General features: G+C 35.8%; 3 protein-coding genes across 6 annotated transcripts; 2 read left to right on the top strand and 1 right to left on the bottom strand.

The window, feature by feature from the left end:
* The first annotated feature begins 333 nt into the window (after positions 1–333).
* On the top strand, positions 334–3,826 carry LOC11445150 (protein gamma response 1). The gene is made up of 3 exons (XM_003627671.4): positions 334–1,170; positions 1,267–1,353; positions 3,061–3,826. The coding sequence occupies exons 1-3, from the start codon at positions 462–464 to the stop codon at positions 3,723–3,725; spliced, it is 1,461 nt and encodes a 486-aa protein (XP_003627719.1). The 5' UTR covers positions 334–461; the 3' UTR covers positions 3,726–3,826.
* A 4,066-nt stretch (positions 3,827–7,892) lies between these two features.
* Positions 7,893–9,339, bottom strand: LOC11412909 (DNA damage-repair/toleration protein DRT100). The gene has a single exon (XM_003627670.4). The coding sequence runs from the start codon at positions 9,295–9,297 to the stop codon at positions 8,200–8,202; it is 1,098 nt and encodes a 365-aa protein (XP_003627718.1). The 5' UTR covers positions 9,298–9,339; the 3' UTR covers positions 7,893–8,199.
* Positions 9,340–15,418: 6,079 nt separating this feature from the next.
* LOC11446217 (SURP and G-patch domain-containing protein 1-like protein) lies at positions 15,419–20,819 on the top strand. 4 transcript variants are annotated; one of them, XM_024771987.2, is made up of 9 exons: positions 15,419–15,566; positions 17,192–17,618; positions 18,432–18,558; positions 18,654–18,760; positions 19,297–19,455; positions 19,650–19,799; positions 19,914–20,099; positions 20,235–20,413; positions 20,507–20,819. In XM_024771987.2, the coding sequence occupies exons 2-9, from the start codon at positions 17,234–17,236 to the stop codon at positions 20,531–20,533; spliced, it is 1,320 nt and encodes a 439-aa protein (XP_024627755.2). In that variant the 5' UTR covers positions 15,419–15,566; positions 17,192–17,233; the 3' UTR covers positions 20,534–20,819. The 4 variants fall into 4 exon arrangements, with proteins under 4 accessions (XP_024627755.2, XP_003627716.3, XP_039684878.1 ...); XM_003627668.4 differs by having other exon boundaries at positions 15,420–15,566; positions 17,176–17,618; XM_039828944.1 differs by having other exon boundaries at positions 15,449–15,566; positions 16,533–17,618.
* The last annotated feature ends 344 nt before the right edge of the window (positions 20,820–21,163 follow it).

Below are 21,163 nucleotides of genomic sequence, written 5' to 3'. Positions count from 1 at the left end.
CGCTGAAATTAACACGTGCGTGAGTTAACTCGCGTGGCGTGACTTAAGTCACGCATGTGTAAAAACTAAGTCTCGTATTTTTTATACTTGCGTTAATTAACTAGCGCATGGATATTTTCGGCAACACTGCAAGTGTTTTGTGCTAGGTGAAGAGCAGAAATCTTTTTATTTTTTGGTGATTTTTTTTTTGGTGTTGATTTGTTTTTTTTTTTTTGGTGATGTTTTATTTCACTTAAAAACTACTGTATAATTGCTATTGTGATGCGGTCCAATTCATATTTGATTCAATAAAAAAACACAATTTAAGTAATTTTTGTTTACTATGTGGAGTCACTTCCCCTGTTTTGAAACTAAATTGAGAATCGCGCGCGAGAGTTTCATTTCAATTACATACCCCTCAGTCTCAAAAGCCAAAACCTTCCTTCACCCTTTCTCGCAATTCAAAACTCAACACTATCATCATGGACGAAACCAACGCAATAACAGAGCGAGTACCTCACACGCGCTCACCAAAATCACCACCTCCATCATCGACGGCGAAAAACTCATCTCCAGTCACCGACGAAAAAGTCGTCTCCGGTCTCAGCACACTCCTCGTCGCATCAATTCAAGAAGCCAAAGACAAAATCTCCCAAATCGAATACGTTTTCTGCTCCCAACTCTACCCTAATTTCCAATCCACTTCCAAAAACTCCGACTCAAAACGTCGCCGTATCACCGAACTCGAACACGAACTCGACGAAGGCATGACGCTGCAGAAGAATCTCCTTGATCTAATCCGTTCGAAAGATTCTTTACTGAAATCGTGCGAAGAGAAGCGGAAAACCGCGGTTGCGAAATTGGAGAGTTGTGAGAGTGAAAACGCGCAGTTGTTAGGGAAAATCGTTGATTTGGAGGAGAGATTAAGGTTGAAGGTGAAGGATGTTGAGGTTTTGGAATTGAAATGTGATGAGAATGAAGGTTTGTGTGGGAAATTGGTTGAAGAAGTTGAATTGTTGAAGTGTGAGGTTAAGGATGAGAAATTGAAGAGGAATCGGTTGAATGAAGCGTATAAGAGGCTTAAATCTCAACATGTTTATTTGAGGAAAAAGGTTGGTCTTAATGAGGAGAATATGATTAGGGAGAGTGAGAGTGATTTGGGGAAGAATCAGAGTCCAATTGTGGAACAAGGTATAAGATGGATTAATGTTGTAAATGTGGATTAAAGAGACTTTTTGATGTGTTTTTGTGTTAATTGTGTGTTGTGAAACTGTTTTTTTATTGCAGGTGTTGCTTTTGAAGACCGTGATACCGAAGTGGATGTTTGTGTAAATGCTAAAGTGAAGATTGAAATCCCAGATGAAGATTTTGAAGGTAAATTGAATTGTTTTCTTAGTCCATATTGCTATATTATGTGCATGGTTTTAGATTGTTTTTTTGATGTGTAACAATAATTGAAATGAAATGGAATAGAGTTGGGGTCTGTTTGGATTGACATATTTTAGCTTATGTAATACCATAAGTACTTGTGAGAGACTTTTCAGGAGAACTTATGAAAACAGCTTATGACATTTTCATAAACTGTTTTCAGCCTATTTTCATAAGCTCTGTAGGATGATTTATGAAAACAACTTATAGCTTATACACAAAAAGTTGACTTCATTTTATCTTTTATCATAGAAATAGCTTATACATAATTGCTTATGCTATACGCTGCAAAAATAAGTCCTTTATCCAAATAGGGATGTTGGCTACTTTTTATGTTGTTTTGATACTTTTACGTTGTAATGGAGAAAAAATTGGTTGCATCTTGTAGCTCAAATTAGAGGGATTCAAAAAGAGAGAATTGTATAGAATGGATTGCATTACTTTAGGTTTATGATAGGGTAGTAATCTTACCATGAACCCTTTTAAGCAGTTAATGGGATTCAAAGTAGGAAAGGGATAATGAAAACTACTGAAATTATTCACTTCATTCATTTAGGTTTACTTCAATATTGAGAAAGAGGTAGTAATAACCGGAGATAGAATCATAGTTCATGATATTTATTTACTATAGGAATATAGAAATTTATCACGTTTGCCAATCGTTAAAGCTTTGACCGGTTTGACTGCTAATTGATCACCTAAGGAATAAGGGGTCATTTTCTTTATGAAAAATGGGATTCTGAGCTGAGGAATTGGTCTTAATCTACCTCATTCATTTACCAATACTCAAATATATAGGTGAGTTGGTTCCTGATTACTTGCATCAGGTGCCAGGTGTGCGGAGGATATTACAACAAACTAACAGTAAGGGAAAGGGTCTAACAACAATGGAAGTTTCTAACAGACTCTAGGGAATCATTAAGGCATTACTAGAAATGTGAGTAAAATGGAATCAATTAAAATCTGCTATTCAAGGTGTGCCTTTGTGTGTTTGTGTTGTGGTGTACTTAGTTGGGCTTCCTTGGACTGTTGGTCCCAATACATGTATCAGTTTACTTCATTCTTCTCCAGTATTGTCAAAGTGCTGCCATCGTGGTGCTATGACACTTTTGCATTGGCAGATTATCTGGAAACAGTCATAGGCTGCAACGCCGTGTTTATACAGCGAGCTTTTGGCTTGCCACCATAATTGGCCATCTGTCTTCGGTCACACTTTTCTTCTTTATTTTAAATAGAGTTTAATGGGCATACACCGTTAGTATAAATCATTGTTACCTTGACATCTGATGAGAGACCACCATTTTTCCATGTCATACCACCAATTTCAAAATACCTTTACAAAAGTGGGGTGATGTGGCAAAGAGTGGGTTTTTATTGATGTTAGTGTAAAACTATTTTACATTGATAGTGCATATCCTTTAAATCCTTTTGAATAATTGAAACATTAGAACCTATTATTACTGTTATTCAATACATGCCACTTCACTCCATTTGATCCTTCTAAGATAGATTTTGAAGTGGCCTTTATTTTGATCCATATGCATCCAGTTTCATTAACATGCATAGGTTTTGTTGGCAAAATGCGATGTTGAAACAGTGAAGTGTACAGCTTAGGTTAATTGCTCGCCCATCATCTACTTGATATGTTTTCAGGCCTTGAGAAAAAAATTCCTGAAGTTTTTGTTGCTGTGCGTGACATAAATGAAGTGAAGGAGAAGGCATTGGAGGATGACAAAGGAGCTCCTTCTTCCTCTTCCGGTTTCCATGGTGTCCAAAAATGTCCACCCAGTACAAAATTAGCTTCTGTGTCTGGTACAAAGCGGCCTGCACCTTCCTGGAGGCAAACCCGGTCTCATCAAAGTCGAGCAGGCAATGACCTTCATGATGACTTTCTTGATACTCCTCTTGAAAATATTAGAGATAATTTAAATAAGGATTTGAATAAGGAAGATCCCGCACAACCAATTCAGAAAGACATTAGCATGGACAGCTCAGATGACGAAACACAGGATTTGAATGCCAAAAGCAGTCCCCCGAAGAAGCAATCTTCCATTACAGTGGCCAGTAAAAAGAGTTTCAAGTACATTGAGCCAGTGAGAAAGAAGGCTGATCGCGAAAATTTAAAAGGAGTCGACTGCAAACAATGTAGGAAGTTCTATGAAGCTGTTCTTCCTAATGCTGATGGTAAGGACCCCGATAGCAATAAGCAAAATAGTCGTTGTGAGCATCATGATGGTGTTTCTAGGCATCGTTATAAGTATGTTCCTCCTTTGACTCCGGAAGGATTTTGGAATATTGGATTTGAATCTGAATTATAAGGATAAATGCCTGATTAGATTACTGCTGTTCAATCTATACATGGATTCAATATTCAAATTAACTTTTGGTAGATAAATAAAAAATAATCCGTTTTGAACAATTTTCATTTATAGTGAATTTATTTTGTTCTATCTTTTTATACTGTTTCCTTAAACGGGATGGCATGCTTTTGATTATTTTGTTGTTTTAAATTGTCCATGGCAAGTGATATAAACTTACAAATCAACTGTAATTTTCTTATCCTCCTAGTATTGCACTAGACATGAGAGTTTTCCTTTGATCAAGCACCTCAAAATTTGCAAATAATTTTCCATTGTATCCATGCTGAATCATGAAAGCAAAACATACAAAAATTTGAAAATTGAGAACTGTTCTTGTAGCTCAAGAAGTTACTAATGACTTAACAAGCTTCACAAATTCATATTGTACTTGTGCTGTAGATTCAATTCTTACTTTTGCTTCCCCTCTAAATTAAAGTATACCATAATTTGTGGATGATGATTGTGCTAGCAATTGATCAAGTGTTTAGATAGATCTCGATGTAAAAGTGATCGTTCGTTGTGTACCCCTGTTATATCTGGCAATATTTCCTTCGGAAATCAGAAGCTTTATTCCTATGTGCGTTTCTTTGGGTTTAAATGGCCGAATGTAATGGTATTTACTTCATTGGTGAAGGATGATATGGTGTAAAGACACTTTAACTTTGAGCATCTCTTCTCTGGTGCTCTTTTTTAATTTCAATATACTTTTTGCTGATTAAAAAAACATTAGTAGTGACTTAGGGTTAACACAAGGCCATGATGTAACTATTGCTGTGCAATTCAAGTATATAGTTGCCACCTAAATAAACATGACACAAATCCTTTATGAAAATATATCCACAGATCTTACAAATGTATGTTGCTAAAATGGCCAAGAAAGGGACACTTCGTGGGTATATTAGAAAGATTATTAAGCAAAAGATGATCTGGTTGTAGTTAATTTTGTTGGCTAGAAGTTCATCTCAAGGTCTCAGATTCGATTCTCTCTAGTGTCAATTTCAGTCGACTAGTTTGACTTCTTCAAAAACATTGTTGGCCATAAGTTTGGGGATTGTTCGAAGGTTGTAGTGGAATTTGTTATATTTGACGACGTTCCATTTATGGTTTATGGGAAATGCTAACCGGTGCTCATGAGACATCGGTTAAGGATGCTAAAAAAGGAAGTAATAAAGTAGTTAATGTCATGCCCCTTTTTAGAGCGCCATGTCTTAGTCAAACCACTTCGCTCTTAACTAAGACTCGCGCTTGGGGGTTATGGAGTGTCATAATTGGAATAGGACCAAAAAACCACAGACAAGGACGCCACATAAACCCACGAGACCACCCTTTTTCCCTTACCACCCAAAACAACAAAATCAAAGCCTTTTGGCGGAATATTCAAATAGAGATAAGCCATACATGTTCCTTACTATAGGTAACTGATCGGAGATAAACATGCAAATGCTAGCTGTTACGAAAAAGGAAGCCAAAGAAAGCTATAAATAACACCCTTAATTGAGCTCTCATATTGTACTCACAATTGTTAACGAGAAATTAACTTATGAGATTCAACGGACGAATTAATTGCATGGGACATTCAGGATATGTTATAGATATATGGAAGGTATAGGAAAACATGGGTTGCTTTATGCCTCTATTTATAAATAAAAAATAGGTGTCACTTGTCTTACTGAATTTATTTAGATGAATGACTAATTGTATCTTACTGAATTTTTCATATGTGCCACATATTTTGCAAAGCTACAATCAGTGAGCCACTAGGATACTCAACAGACCCAGAAGGCATTAAATAATGTCGATGGTGTTTTTATGAATAGAGTGGGGGTTTTGGGAAAATTCAAGATGATCAAAACTAAATAAGATCTTGAGATTTGACAGAATACTATAGATAATAATGAGATTTCCAACTTTAATATCTTCAACTGCTGGAAATCATTCTGAATCAGACATGGAAATCAAAACTTATTGTTAGAAAAACATTGTTATTTCCAGCTCGCCTCCTTCCTACACATACTTTTTTTGAAGTAACCTTAACACTTAAAAATTCATCTGATGAATAAGTAGGATGTTCGAAGTTCGAATCTCAATCCCTGAATATATAATGCAATATCTATACGAACTGAGCTAAACTCAGGGAACTTCTTTGACATACTTGTAACATGAAATGAGTAACATTATTGATGGGATTTAAAGCATGTATATAAAAGACAAAAAGGCAATACAAACTGTAACGATAATCTTAATTTGAAGTAGAAAAATGAAAATAAAGGAAGCTGCTGGCGGCTGTGGTGTGGGGTTGCAAAAAAGAAAAGGGAAATAATACACTTGGGTTGGTGAGTGAAAACCATGTGATCATTCACATGCAGAAATGGGTGCTTTTGTGTGGGGTATCAAAAATGTGAATGTTAGTGCTGTGGTGGACCGTGCTCATATATTTACAAGAGAGGAAAAACTTTCTTCATCTCTATATTGCTGAAAATTTAAGGTAATTTTAGAGGTGCAATTATGGATGATATATAAAATATTTGTTTTTTCTGGATGTGTATGGTCGATTTCATGATGGGGTGAAGAAAGTTTCCCCCTAACAGTAAAGGGGAATCAAGTATATGTAAAGTAGGATTGCAAAAATGTGTAATTCCTTAAAAACATCAAATGTTAGGTTAGGTTTAGTGGCAATCTAAGTACATGAGGTATCCTACAATTTGTTTGTACTTTGTAATATATATTGTCTTTCCTCTTTCATCCTTGGTTAACTTGCATCTTGGTATAATATGATTGCAGATCATGTTACAACTCTCCATTCCAAACTTTTGTAAGATTTGTTCTTTTGCATATTTATGTTGATGAACGAAAATTCCATCACCATCTTGTCTTCAATCCTTAAAAAGTAAACCAGTCTTTCTAGATATGTCATTGTAACTCTTTGTTTTCATTCAATTTTTAAATGTTGCAATCATAAAATCATGATTTATAAAAATGAGATCATCAACATATAGACTGATTATCAAATAAACAACGTGTGCTCATAAGGACATTTCTCAAATCCTTGACAGAAATAGGACTCAATTTTGGTGTTCCATGCTCTTAGGGCCTGCTTAAGACCATACAAAACTTTCTTCCAACCTATGCGCGTTATTCTTATCTTCATTTTGATATTCCAAAGAGTGATCAACAAACACCTCCTCATTTAACTCTCCATGTAGGAATGCACTTTTGATCCATCGACCCGAGTATTTTATCAACGATCACATTTCGCGGTATCAATATCCTCTCCATTACTCAAATAAATGGAGGGCGACATTAATCAGAGGGAAAGATACATTAAATAGTGTGGTGGATCCATCAAATATAAGTCTCACTAAACATGAGACATATCATACTCCTTAATACGAGACATAAAGCTCTCCATTTATTTAAGAAGTGGAGATAATCTTCAACCACACCCAACATAGACAAAGACCACTACACATAGAAGCCTCTTGATTTAATACTCGTTTGGACATAATAGCACTTCAATGCATTCCAACGGTTATACTATGCACCATTGATGAACACCATTTGCAACGATCACTTACAACTCCTCATCAAACACCACATATATAACTCCTTTTACAATTATGCAAGGTACACACAATTGTTAACTCTCTTACCTATCACTTTTGTTCGATTGTTGACTTGAACGTCAAAATGCTTGTAAATGATTAACCCATTATCTGTTCAACACGAAGCGTTGCTCTCCGATCCAACCAATCTTCTTGGTCCATCAAGATCAATTATTTTACAACTATTTTCTTGATTTGTTTGAAAACTAGCCATCATTACAAATTACTTCTATCTTTCTAAAACTCGGTATCCAAACCAAAGAACGAGATTAATATGAGGGGTTTAATCTCATCATTTATTACAAATATATTATTTTTATTATTACGAGGATTAATCATTATAAAACACACCGCAAAGTATATTTTCCCACTAGTAGTCATCTAATAAATACTATTATTGGTCTATTATGGTCTACCATGAGTACTATTAGACATTATAAGCCTGGAGATCCACACATACATTATCAATTATATGGCTATATCTAATTATAATCTTCTTTAATTATGTTGTAGAATAAAAAGCTAAACCGACCAAAGGGATCATAATCCAAATCTTTCACGTTGTCAACCAAACTCACATGCAATTACACAACAATATTCCAACTTTGCATGACCTATGTCTTCTCATATCCACATGCAAAGCAGAACTGCAGAAGCATAGCATGTGACTTGCATCTGATCCCATATTTTTTGTCCACTATAAAATATTACATTATTATTACATGACAAAAACATATTACATCAAATTCAAAATCAAACTTAACTTAAGCCTCACTTCACTGTAATAATAATACAATAATAACAATAATTTTTTTTGGGTATCACATTAATTAACAAGTCTTCAATGGGTTTCCACATAAACAATCATTGTTACTAAACGACGCCGCATCAAGATGATCAAATGGTGACCCGATTGGTATAGTTCCACAAAGATGGTTATTGCTTATATCCAAATGACCCATAAACTTTGCTGATGATAACGAACCGGGTATCCGACCCGTTAACTTATTAAACGACAAATCAAGAACCATAAAATACGATTTTGACCCGAATACATCGGGTATGGTTCCTTCAAACCCGTTTCTACTCAAATTCAAAATGCCCATACCCGTATTGCTTAACAAAGTCGAAGGTATTTGTCCCGTCATGGAGTTACCATCAAGTTTCAAAGTAGACAAAACCCGCATTTTCCCTATCCGAGCCGGAATCGAACCGGTTATCCGGTTCATAGATAAATCCAAATCCGCAAGCCGGTTCATTTTCAAAACCGAATCGGGAATTGAACCGGTGAGTTGGTTTCGGCTAAATAACGCGCGGCTCAGTCTTCGGAGTTTTCCTATATCGGAAGGTAACTCACCGGAGATTTGGTTTCCGGCGAGGTCAAGATGCATGAGACCAGAGATTCTCACAATCGACATCGGAATCTCACCGGAGATTGCATTATCAGCAAGATTCAAAACAGTAAGATGCTGAAGCTTTCCAATATTGCCGGGAATGTTGCCGGAGATTTTGTTTCCGGTGAGGTCAAGAATTCTTAGCGAAGAAAGAGAGGTAATGCAGGAAGGTATCTCACCAGATATGGATTTCCAATCAGCAACAACAAGAGTGGTAAGTTCATCGAGTTTACAAACCTCCGGCGAGATTTCTCCGGTCATGTCACCGGAGTGAGTGAGGTTTTGAAAGATTGGGTCTTCGGAGTCGCCGCGGAGGTTAATGTCAGTAACGCGCCAGGTGGTGGGGTTGCAACTGACGCCGTGCCAGCCACGGCAACAGTCGTAGCCTGACCATGAGTTGAAGATGCCAAGGTTGGGCTCTGTTAGGGCAGATTTGAAGGCTAAGAGTGCTGCCCGGTCTGATGGCGGGCAGGATTTAACGGTGGAGATGACGGTAAGGAGAAGAAGAGTGAGTAATGAAAGTGAGGAAGCCATGTGTTTGTGTTTGTGTTGAGTGAAGTGCAATGAGGATGAGTTTGCATGTGATATATATAGATAGATATAGATTTTATTTTACCATATTTGTTTCTTTTTCAGTGAATGAAAAGCACCTCACAGTCACAAGAATCAGTGATCCATTATTAATTTTTAGAGAATAAAATACTGCTGGTACTTTATAATTTAATCAATGATTGATATTTTTATTTCTACATCTACAATATACTTGAGGCTCCATTGAATTGAGTTATTTTTACGTTCATTTATAAGTTTTTATAATTGAAAGTTGTATTTTTTATTTTTTTTTAGAGAATTGAAAGTTGTATTTTAAGAAGTTATTTTTTCATAAACTCCATGATAAACTTATGAATAATATATAAAAGTTACTTTTTTTTTCAAAAATATATAAAATTGATTTGTTTGCATAAGTTGTTTGACATAAACTCAAAAACAAGTCAATTCAAACGGGTCTTCGTGTATGTTCGATTCTACAAAGAGTCAAAGATAAATGAATTTTGAATGAATTATTTTTGGATAAAAGTGGGTTGAATGTAAAATAATTTATTTTCAAATGTATATTTTTATAAGTAAACTTAACAAAAAATTTAAAATTTTTTCCAAAAAAATAAATAGATTGATTTAAGGCTAAAATCAAATGTAGAACACAAAAACCACCAATTCTAACCTCGTCATACATGTGACAAATAGGGTTGGGAATAGGTCAGGTCGGCCTATAGGGGCCTACGACCTAACCTGTTTTGGCCTGGTCTGTTTAGCAGATAGGCCTAGGCTTAGGCTTTTTAGAAAGCATGTCTAATTAAATAGGTCAGGCTTAGGCTTCAAGAAAAGCCTGTTAAGCCTAATAGGCTGGCCTATTAATACTTATTTATCAAAAAAATATTTTTTTTATATTAAAATAATTGCATACATTAAAAATATAAACATCTTTTTCTCTATCTATTAGTACCTTAATAGACTTTGTTGTTATAGGTTTTTAAGTAGGTTTTAATCTAGTTAAAAATTACTTGTACTGAAATAGACTTTTAATTAGGTTTTAAGACCTATTTAGCCTATTTTGTAGGTCAAATGAACTATTTGATGACCTTAATGTGAAGTAGACATGTAAGTAGGCTTTCAGGCAAGTCCATACTTTTAAATTGATCAGACCAAACCAAGAAAAATAACCTATGATAGGCCATATGCTATGCTCAAGCTTATAATTTTTTTCGTAGGTCAGACTTAGGCCTATCAAAGCCTGCCTGGTCTCTTTCCACCCCTAGTGACAAATGTTGTTTGCCATTGCTCAATTAGTTAAATTTAGTTACTACAAAAAATATAGTTAAATTTAGTATTTTTTGGAAAATGAGTCATCGTCCATGAGATGCATATTTTTTTTTGTCTAGTGGTTAGAGCTCACCAATTTAATTGTGGAGAAGTGGAGTGTCTGGGGTTCGAACCCTGGCCTCTGCATATAATATGTAATATCCTACCAATTGAGCTAAGATTACGGGATGCATATTTATCACCCATGAAACAAATATGTCATTGATTAATATAAAAAAAATACATGATAAATATTTGTCATTGATATATTAAAAACATGAAAGAAATATTTTTCAATGATAAATATTAAAAGCCCAAGACATGTGGTTATCACCGATACACAAAATAAATATTTATACCACGTAATAAATCCGCTTCAAATTTACAAAAGCTAATCTTAGCAATTAGGTGTACGTATCCGAACCATAAACCTTTCATTCTTCAACTATTGAAAGTGTCTAACCATTCAATAAAAAATATGTTTTATACTGCTTATTTTGTATAATTTTAACTGTGTAAGTTAAAATTTATTTAGAGGCACATTAGAAGGATCCCTATTTTTCTGTCCTAAAGAGTTCAGTGACAACACTTACATATATCAATTGTTCAAGCAGCAACCAACATAAGTTGCATTTACAAAACATATGAGCTGGTATTTTTGTCGTGAACACACATAATTTTTTAAAAAGATTGTTATAATTATTTTTTAAATAATTATTTATTTAATTTTTCAATTCAATTTATATTGTCACAATTAAATTATATGCATATCAGTCCTTGTAAGTTAAACTCAGTTGGTAGGGACCATGCATAATATATGCAAAGTTCGAGGTTCAAACCTCGGCCACCAAAAAAAAAATTCTATGCATACCAACTTTCAAAAAAGTAGACAACTAATTTCTTTTTTTTAGGGAATTAATTTGCTATGTACAGCGTTTGTATGATTTACTTGTTGAACTTTGTTATCTCATTTGATGTCTAATGATTATCACATTTGATGTCTAAGATTTTATGATTAAAAGAGTTTTACTTTTACATTCCGCAAATTTCCTGCCATTTAGTGGTTTCGGAATTATGATAAACCTATATAAGAACAGTATATTGCATAAGTCATGTCCCATAATGAAGCGCAAATAGACTGATGATCCCTTTCCCTAAAAAAAACTGATAGTCACTTCCCAAACAATGATAGAAAAAATATTTGCAAGATTTGTGATAATCATTAGGCTAGCGTTACCAGGGAAAAGGAAAATGATTGATCTATAAAACAAGAAAGAAAAGGTAAAATGATTTAACCATGTTATTAAAAGAGATTGAATAGATCAACTGGTTCGAACTAAGGTTTAAAGGGTTTGAGGTTCATGTTCAAGTTTTGACAATAGGAGAGTTTAATTTAGCGTTGTTGGGGAAGTGGTGTTGGAGGATGTTGTCCGACAAGGAGGGTTTGTGGTATCGTGTTTTGAAGGCCCGTTATGGGGAGGTAGGGGGCTGATTGAGGGAGGGGGGAAGGCATGATTCAATGTGGTGGAGGTCTATATGTCGAGCCGGGGGGGGGGGGGGGGGGGGGGGGGGGTTTGGCGAGGGGTTGGGAAATTGGTTTGACAACAATGTTCGTCGGCTAGTGGGAGATGGTAGGACAACATTATTTTGGTTCGATCATTGGGTCGGGGAAACGTCTTTGCGATTCAAATTTCCTCGGCTCTTTGATTTAGCCATAAATAAGGATTGTACTGTGAAGGAGATGGAGGGAAGGGCGTGGGAGTGGAGACGGCGTTTGTTAGCCTGGGAGGAGGAGAGTTTGAGGGAGTGCTCCGATATGTTTCATAACATTGTTTTGCAGGTTGATGTTACTGATTCGTGGAGATGGCTTTTAGATCCTGTGCATGGTTACTCGGTGCGGGATTCCCATCGCTTTCTCACAAATTCAGGTGATCAGGTGGATAGGAGTCTTGTCGATGATGTCTGGCATAGGAATATTCCTGTGAAAGTTTTCCTTGTTCGTGTGGCGTCTCTTGCGTAACCGGCTACCTTCTAAAGATAATCTTTTGCGGCGGAATATTATTCATGCGAACGACTTGGCTTGTGTAACAGGGTGTGGAGAGGTTGAAACAGTTACTCATCTTTTCCTTGACTGCGATTTGTCCTCCTCCTTGTGGTTTCTTGTCTTGGAATTAAAGGACCAAAACGTAACTTTTATTAATTAGGGGAACAAAACCAATCCTCGAAATTAATTACGGAACCAAATGTCTAATTAAGCCTTGAAAAAGCTTTTGACACGCTTGATTGAAATTACCTCGAAGTGGCGATGGCAAAAATGAACTTTCCTACCTTTGGCGAAAATGGATCATGGAATGTGTGACAACAACTTCTGCTTTAGTCTTGGTGAACGGGTGCCCAACTGATGAGTTTAAACTTGAAAGAGGGCTTTGTCAAGGAGACCATTCTTCACCCTTTTCTCTATTTACTAGTTGTTGAAGGCATTAATGTTCTGATGAATGAAACCATGAAGGTTGGGCTCTTTACAGGCTACTCAGTTGGTTGATTGGATAACATCTCAGTTTCTCATTTCAATTTGCTGAGGACACTTTATTGTTTGGAGGTAAGAGCTGGGCAAATGTTAGATCCATGAAAGTTGTTCTTATCTTTTTTTAGGCGATCTCAGGCCTAAAGGTCAATTTTAATAAAAGCATGTTGGTCGGTGTTAATGTAGTTACTTTTTGGATGGCTGAGGCTGTTTATGCGTTGAATTGTAAAACTGGACACATCTCTTTTCTTTATCTAGGACTTTCTATTGGTGGCGACCCCCACAAATTGAATTTTTGGCAACCTCTCCTTGATCGTATTGAATCTAGTTTGTTGAGTTGGAATAGTAGAAACTTCTTTTTGGGTGGCCAATTGGTTCTTTTGGGGGGCCAATTGGTTCTTTTGAAGTTTGTCTTGTTCTCTCTTCTGGTCTACTTTCTTTCCTTCTTCAAGGCTCCCGTATGTATCCTTTCCTCTATCAAATCTATTTTTAATTGTATTTTTCTTAGGGGGAAGTAAGGATGTCAGACAATTTCATGGATAAATTGGGATGATTTTTGTTTTAAAAAGGAGAACGGCGGTTTGAGGGTTAGACGATTAAGGGAATTTGACATGGCCCTGGTAGGTAAACGGTGGAGAAGGTTGAAGGAGGAGCGGGGGAGTTTGTGGTATAAAGTCTTAGCAGCTAGGTTTAGGGAGGAAAGTTGTATTTTGCGTGTAGAGGGGAAGGGAGGATCAACATGGTGGAATAATTTAATCAATGTTAATTAGGGTGCTGGTGCGGGTGTGGGAAGATGAATATATGATAATTCTGTGCGTGAGTGAGGTGATGAAGTTTCATTTTTATTTTGGTAGGATCCTTGGTTGGAATGTTGGGTTTTGAAGGATATGTTCAACCTCCTTTTTGAGCTCTCCGGGAATAAAATGACTATTGTGGCTGAGATGAAACATTTATGTTGGAGTGAGGATGGTGAGGTTTGGAATTTGCGATGTTATGGACTTGGGAGGAGGACCAGCTGAGGGAGTGTATTGGGTCATTGAATTCAATTGTTTTGTAGAATGATTTTAATGACACGTGGCTGTGGAGATTGCATGCTCCTATTTTTTTTTTTTTTTTTTTTTTTTTACAGTTAGTAGTGTTTATAATTTTTTACTATCAACAAATCAACAAAACTTTGCAGATGATAATTTTGTAATTTGGCACGAGATGTTCCTTTGAAAGTTAATCTTTTTGTGTGGCGCTTAATTCGCGACCGCCTTCCAAGACAACTTGATCAAAAGAGCGATAATTTTAGTTAATACTTAGTCTTGCATGGGAGTTTGTGGTAATTCGGAAGACGCGCCTCATCTTTTTCTTCATTGCGACTGTTTTTTTATCATCTTTGAATATATGTTTATGATTGGTTAAACTTTGTTATGATCACACCTTATTATCTCTAGGATCACTTGTCACAGTTTAGTGTCTTGGGAGGTTTCTCAAAATACAAATGGAACCTACTTCAATTGATTTGGTTTTCCACAGTTTTGGTTATCTAGAAAGCAGGGTCGTTTCCGACAATTTGGAGGCCGGTTACAGACTTGACAATTTTCGTTTAAAAAGAATTGAAAGAAAAAAAATCCAACACTATTTACAGTGATAGACAATTAAATTGTAGTTAAATATATAAGCAATGGTTCAAACATGATTTTTACCTGCGAAAAAAAGACATTTAGTGACAAATTTTGTCCGTAACTACAAATTTTTTTTTTCCTTTTTCTAAACATTGAGGCCACCTCTAAGCGTGAGGCCCTATGCCAAGGGACTGGATGCACTTGGCCAGGGCCAACCCTACTGGAAAGAAAAAAAAAATGTTAGAATCGTCACGAATAAAAATGATATTATCTACCATAGGCTTTACAAAGTTAATACATCTTATAGTTAATACACATTCTTATAAATGACTGAAGACGAAACACGTCAACTTTGCTTTTAGTTACTGTATGCGGTGGTTCAATTCTTTTTTATACAATGTAATTAGTATTTAGTTTTTTTTTTTGGTGTTTTACTTTGTTACGTAACTACATTTTTTTCTTTACTTATTCCTAACACTTCTTGTATAAGAATTATCTTGTTATATAATTTCATTTTAAGTTGTTAAAAAAAATTAACTTTCTTATTTTGCGGTTGTTTTTTCATTTCAGTAATATCAATTGCAAAGTAATAAGTAATTTTTTTTTTTTTTGCCAAATTGCAAAGTAATTTTGTATGGATTGAAAATCTAAAAACATTTTAACCAGAAATATATTTAACTTGGAGCTTCATCCTTGTTCTCTTCGGTGAGCGAACGTTCACCGATTACCCCATTTTGGTCCACCAATATCCTCATCCTTTATTCAATTCATCATCGATTGCATCGAATTCCGCACACAATTTTCATTAGGTTAGTTTCTCGTACTTCTATTAACAACGTTGTTGTCTTTTTTTATTAGTAGCTTTTTTTTTCTTCAGTTTATTGTTTTTCAATTAGGATTTATATTTTCGGATCATATGGCTCAATTAGATTAGGGATTTGATTGTTGTGACACTTTTACCCCTGAATTTTAGTGTTGATAGCTTTTACTGTATGTTTCCTCGATGTTCAAGATCTGGGTTTTGATTGGTGTTATGTATTGATACAAAATCATATTTGATTATAATTAATCATAGGGTATTGAAGAATCACGTTAAAGTTTGTTTTTTTATCTGAAGAAACCTTTGTGGGTAATTTGGGTCATGCATGCCACTATTGATCTATTGTCATTATAGTATTTTGATGCACATCCATTGTGGTCCCCTTGGCTCTAGCTCGAGGGATTAGTCGATGCAATTGCGTTCTTAGGTATCTGGTTCACACCAAAAATAGTAATTTTATGTTCAAAGCGATGCCAAAGGCAACAAAAAAATAATAGCTTTTTTCTTAATATGAAGTAGCTAGAATGAATAAACCATCAATTTAGTCCCTAAACTACTATTGCTCACTCTTCAATTTAGTCCTTAAAGTATATAAAATCTGTTAACTTAGTCCCTGTTATTAAGATGTCAGGGACTAAATTGAAGGATTTTCATATACGGGTTTCATATACTCGGGACTACTTATCATATGTATATCATTTAGGTACTAAATTGGAGAGAGTGGTAGTTTAGAGACTAGATTGGTGGTTTTTTATTCCAGCTAGATTATAGCACAGTTGGGTAGGTTTAACTGTTGTGGCAATTATGCATATTCCAGCGGTGGTTTTCTGTTTCGTTATGAATAATGGGTTAGTAAACTGGTTTAAGATAAACTAGAACTTTGGAGCATTGCCATTTTACAGTTTTGCTTACGAACTTGGATTTTCTAAGAAGGATTTCCTTTTTAATTTGGCAGGTATGAAACTTCAAAAGTTGGGAGGGCATTAGTGATGTTCTTTTAGACTTTTCTTCTAAGGCATAAATTTTCCAAAATTTTATTTTTTTCTCAGCTCGTATTTTGCTTCCATTATGGATGCTTGAGAAGCATAGAATGTCTGTCATGGAAATTCAGATCAATAAAAAAATTGAAATTCTATTATCTTTCAGCAAAGAAGAATTTTTAATTATTGTTTCCTATATTTCTTATTCTGTGAAGTATTGCCTCTTGTCAATACGGTTTTGAATTGGAAGTGGGTTCCTTTTTTTCATTTTTTTTAGCATTTCTTAGTTTGATGGAAGAATTGGTATGGTGATTTCATTCAGCAGAGTCTATTGTCCATAGTTCATGTCTGCACTCGTGATCATTATGAATTTCATAATTAAACGGTCTTTTATCTCTTAGTCTGCGTTTCATTTATGAATGATTTCTGACGAGGTTTATTGTCTTGTTGATGATGTTTGGTCTGGTATTCATGTTTATTGTTCTTGTGACCTATGTTATATATTTGTACATAAATATACAACACTATTATCTCTTTGAAGGTTTAAATGACACCACATATTGGATAGAAAGAAACCATGACTTTAAATTTAACTGCAACATCTAAAAAGCTTTGCAGCTTTTTTGTCAAACAGTGAGTTGCTGAAAGCCACATTATTTATTTTGGACCTTAACCGATGGACAAGGGACCACCTCCTACCCTCTTTGTCAATGATGGTTCGTTTATGGAGAGGTTCAGGCAGCTCCAACAAGAGCAGGAGAGGGGGAAAAATGCCAAGCCAGAGGACTCTAAACCAATTAAAGTTGTTTCAGGACCTCTGACTTCCAAACCCTCCATTAGTAAGGCTAATGATGCAAAGAAATCTTCACAGGGTGGTTCCAGTGGCAAACTTGCTTTCAGCTTGAAACAAAAGTCAAAGCTAGTACCACCCCCTGTTAAGTTGGCTGATGACGATGAAGATGAAATAGATGCTGGGTATGTTTCAATTGATGCACTGACAAAACGGCAAAAATTGGGTCAGGATGACGGCATTGAGCAATCATCAAGACAGCTTGATGTTGGTAATTACTTCTCACTCAAATCTTATGCAAGATAGTTGGTAGGAATTATCCAATAAAATTATTACGTAGTGATTCTATATTTTAATTATGGTTGGTCATTCCAAGTCTATCCATGTTGATGGATTAGTGATAATATTGTTTCCTGATGATGCACGCCATACACTCTCTTTCTAACTTACAGATCACTGCAGCTTTTTGTCAATTCAATATGTCTTAGATGGCATCTACTTTCTGATTTTGTTTCCTCCCTGTCTCTTTCCAATTTCTTGTTCTCTTTGCATCTTGGAAAACTTGCTTTTTCCTTCTTGAATGCTGATCTCCCCATTCATAAATTTTATCCCTTCATCACAATATTTTTCATATGAGGATGAAAGAACATACATGTATTGATTTAAAATAGAAAATTATTTGTCATATTTATCCCCTGGATCATAAAAAGGAAGTAGAGAGGTGTATAAAATGAGTGTCCTCTTGGGTGTATTTGTGAAGCATGTCCTGAACTACTCCTTGAGGTATTTATTTGATGGAAGATCTACACTATTTTTTTAGCCGTTTTCTTCTCGTAAAAAGTAGAGTCCTCTACATTAAGCCCAGTTTCGTTATTGAAGAAGTATTCACCACATATTCCTTCTTTGCTAACTGAAAAGACATTCAGCAAAGAGGAGAAAACGTCTTTGAATATCTTGTGTCATGAATGCAGCTTATTCCTCAAGTACCTATCAAGAATGGGGTATTGGCACGCCTGCTACAAGAGTAATTTCCATTCCCTTGTTCATGCTCTTGGTATTAATCAGTTTTATAAGTGATATGCAGCACCTCCTCCCCCAAGTGATCCTACAGTGAAGAAAGTTGCTGACAAATTTGCAAGTTTTGTGGCTAAAAATGGAAGGCCATTTGAGGATGTTACATGGCAAAAAAACCCTGGAGACTCACCTTTCAAGTATGTTTGGAGTTAACTCATAATCCTGTTGCATCAGTCTTTTGCTTATGATTTGTAATTTCTAACTGAATGTGTGGTGTTGTTTGAGCATGCAGGTTTTTATTTGATGTTAAATGTTCTGACTATAAATATTATGAACATCGGCTTGCTCAAGAGGAGAAGGCCCTTTCACAGTCCAACGAACCACAGGCATATCAAAATGGTTAGTGTTTTTCATGAATTTACTATTTGGTTTTTTGGGTAGACATGACAATAAGTCTGGGCTTGCATACACATATGAATAAAATTAAGAAAAAGATTGACGGGATTTGCTGACCTCAATGGGGAGAAGACAAGGTCATTATCAATTTGTTTGACCCTACTAGGGACGGGGGTGGAGGTGGGGATGGCAGGGAAAATCCCGTCTCCGCCTTGCAAAATAGCCATGTGTAAGACATTGCTAGGTGTCCTTGGCAACTGTTCTCACATCGAAGGAAAATATAATTTCACATTTCTTGAGAGTTGTTTTTCATAACTGCAATTGTTGTTTTGGCGGGAGGTTGATGCTTGAATAATGAATTAGTAAATCATATGCCCATGCCTCATTCGCCAATCGATGTGTAGATATAAGAAGTGTTGTCTTGGTTGTACTTTATGGGATTAGATGAGGCTCCCTCTCATTCCTGCAGTATGTTTTCTCTTTTTCTTTACATGGTTTAGTCTATTTTGGCTTGTAATGTTGAACAATTTAACCCTCAGCAGGGACAAGCATTCCATCTTCCAGACCAACAAATGGTCCTCAGAGATCGTCCCAGCAGCAGTCAACTTACCAAATCCCTGCCTCTGCTTTATATGATAGTGCTGACGTACCAAGGGGTTCTGGATCTGCAGGACAAGCATTTTCAGTTGGAAGCTCGGGTAAGGGATACTTATACAGCATGGCAGTTTAGCCATCATTATGATACTTTAGCTGCCATCATGTTGTTTTCAAAAGGATTAGTGGATGGAAATTATATTTGTATCCGAGTTTGTAGGACTCTCAGTTGTCAAGAACCTCATGTATCTTTGTATGCAACATTTTATTGATGCATGCGTTTTGTATATCTGTTCAGATGAGCCCGGTGGATCATCAAAGGCCAATTCTTTAGCACTAATGGAGTTTTACATGAAGAAAGCCGCACAGGAAGAAAAGTTCAAACAACCTAGGCATTCAAAAGATGAGATGCCCCCTCCTCCATCTCTTCAAGGCTCAACTTATGATGGTGATTGTTACCTGGTTTTTATTGGATTTGTTTTCATTTTATTTGAACAGGTTGAATTGTGAATTTTCTTTTTGTAAATGTAATAATCTCTTGAATGCTTTATCTTGAACGCAGCTTCAGCTTCAGGGAAAAAAGGCCATCACATGGGTGATTATATTCCTCAGGAAGAACTGGAGAAGTTCTTGGCTAGCTGTAACGATGCAGCAGCTATGAAAGCTGCAAAGGAGGCTGCTGAGAGGGCCAAAATTCAGGCTAATAATGTGGGCCACAAGCTTTTATCAAAAATGGGTTGGAAAGAAGGTGCTTAAAATTTCTTCAAGTGTTTTTCCTTTCAAGTCGATGAATGCATTTAAGAGTCCAACTCGAGCTCTAACTGTTGTATGACATTTATATACTTGCCATTTCTTTCTTGTGCTGACATTGATGATAATGCAGGTGAGGGTCTAGGGGGCTCTAGGAAGGGTATTGCAGATCCTATAATGGCAGGCAGTGTTAAGAAAGATAACTTGGGAGTAGGTGCTGTCCAACCTGGGGAGGTGACTCCTGAGGATGACATCTATGAGCAGTATAAAAAGCGGATGATGCTTGGCTACCGTCACAGGCCAAATCCTCTGGTAATTACCCCTTCTATTATGAATTGTTTTGGAGTGATGTCTGAGTTACTATGTAACCTTGTTTTCATATTGTGATTGTGTTTGTTTTTCCAGAACAATCCTCGCAAGGCTTACTACTGAACAAACATCGCCGAAAGCTTATGTCAACTGTATTGTTGGTAAAGTATCCCTTTAGATGGTAGATGAACTTGTGCAGTCGTTACGGGATTTTGTGAACGTTTGCGCTTTTTCTTTTTTGGAACATCAAAATTTTCTTTTGCCTTTTTTGTGGGGGAGAAATGTGTTTATTACTATCATCACATGTTTAGCTAACAAAGAATAATGTTTTTACCGTTTGAGCTTTTGGAGTGTGTTATTATTATTGGCACAGTTAAAAGAATTGCTTTCTTTTGTTGTTAAAATTTAAGATGGTTTTTGTTTAAATGGTACAGAAAAATTATGAATTTAAAATTGCAAGCAAATATTTTTTAAAATTTTGTTAACTTTTCTCATTGCAGAATATAACACGTTTGTTTGTTCTCAATTATTCATCACATTTTTTTTTAGAATGCAATCAAGATTTTGGGACATATATATACTCCTATGAACCATCCCGAATAACTTGAGTTAAATCCTGAGTTCAGATTTTAAAATAAGAAATTTTGTTAGCATTCCTATCGTATAATATAGAGTAAATTACACTCCCCACCCCTCTTATGTTAAAATATACACTCTCATCCCCTCTTATTCAAAATATATTAGAAAATATTT

This window comes from Medicago truncatula, chromosome 8 (genome assembly GCF_003473485.1).
Source record: "Medicago truncatula cultivar Jemalong A17 chromosome 8, MtrunA17r5.0-ANR, whole genome shotgun sequence".
Classification (NCBI taxonomy): domain Eukaryota; kingdom Viridiplantae; phylum Streptophyta; class Magnoliopsida; order Fabales; family Fabaceae; genus Medicago; species Medicago truncatula.
Note: the sequence above shows the minus strand (reverse complement) of the source record. Positions and strands in the feature narration are given on the sequence as shown.